This window comes from Myotis brandtii, unplaced genomic scaffold (genome assembly GCF_000412655.1).
Source record: "Myotis brandtii unplaced genomic scaffold, ASM41265v1 scaffold600, whole genome shotgun sequence".
Lineage (NCBI taxonomy): Eukaryota > Metazoa > Chordata > Mammalia > Chiroptera > Vespertilionidae > Myotis > Myotis brandtii.
Window position 1 is genome coordinate 815,192 of NW_005370273.1, and position 364 is coordinate 815,555.

Genomic DNA, 364 nt, shown 5'->3' on the forward strand with positions numbered 1-364 from the left:
CTTCCCTGCTGTCCCTCTGGGCTGTGGGACCTGCAGCTGTGGGCCCCGCTGCCCGCCTCTGAGCTGGGCCTGGGTGGCCTGGGAGAGGCTGCTGAGCCTGGCCCTCTGCCCTCACAGTGCTGTCAGCCCTCAACAAGGCCTGGTGTGCCAGCTGCTTCTCCTGCTCCGCCTGCCACAGCAAGCTCACCCTCAAGTAAGTGCTGTGGCCCCAGGTGCTGGGTGCATGGGCCGGGCCCTGCCTCTCCTTAGGCCTCCCCTGGGCACTGTGGGAGGAGGAGGAGGGGCAGTGTGGGAGGAGGAGGAGGGGCACTGTGGGAAGAGGAGGAGGGGTACTGTGGGAGGAGGAGGAGGAGCACTGTGGGAG

The 364-nt window shown here is 67.9% G+C and overlaps 1 protein-coding gene across 1 annotated transcript in view; it reads left to right on the plus strand.

Moving 5' to 3' along the window:
* LIMS2 (LIM and senescent cell antigen-like domains 2) overlaps window positions 1-364 on the plus strand; it is a 21,946-nt gene that overhangs the window by 16,533 nt on the left and 5,049 nt on the right. The window contains exon 6 of the mRNA XM_005879469.1: window positions 118-193. Within this exon, the coding sequence (XP_005879531.1) occupies window positions 118-193 (76 nt within the window). The remainder of the gene's footprint in view (window positions 1-117; window positions 194-364) is intronic.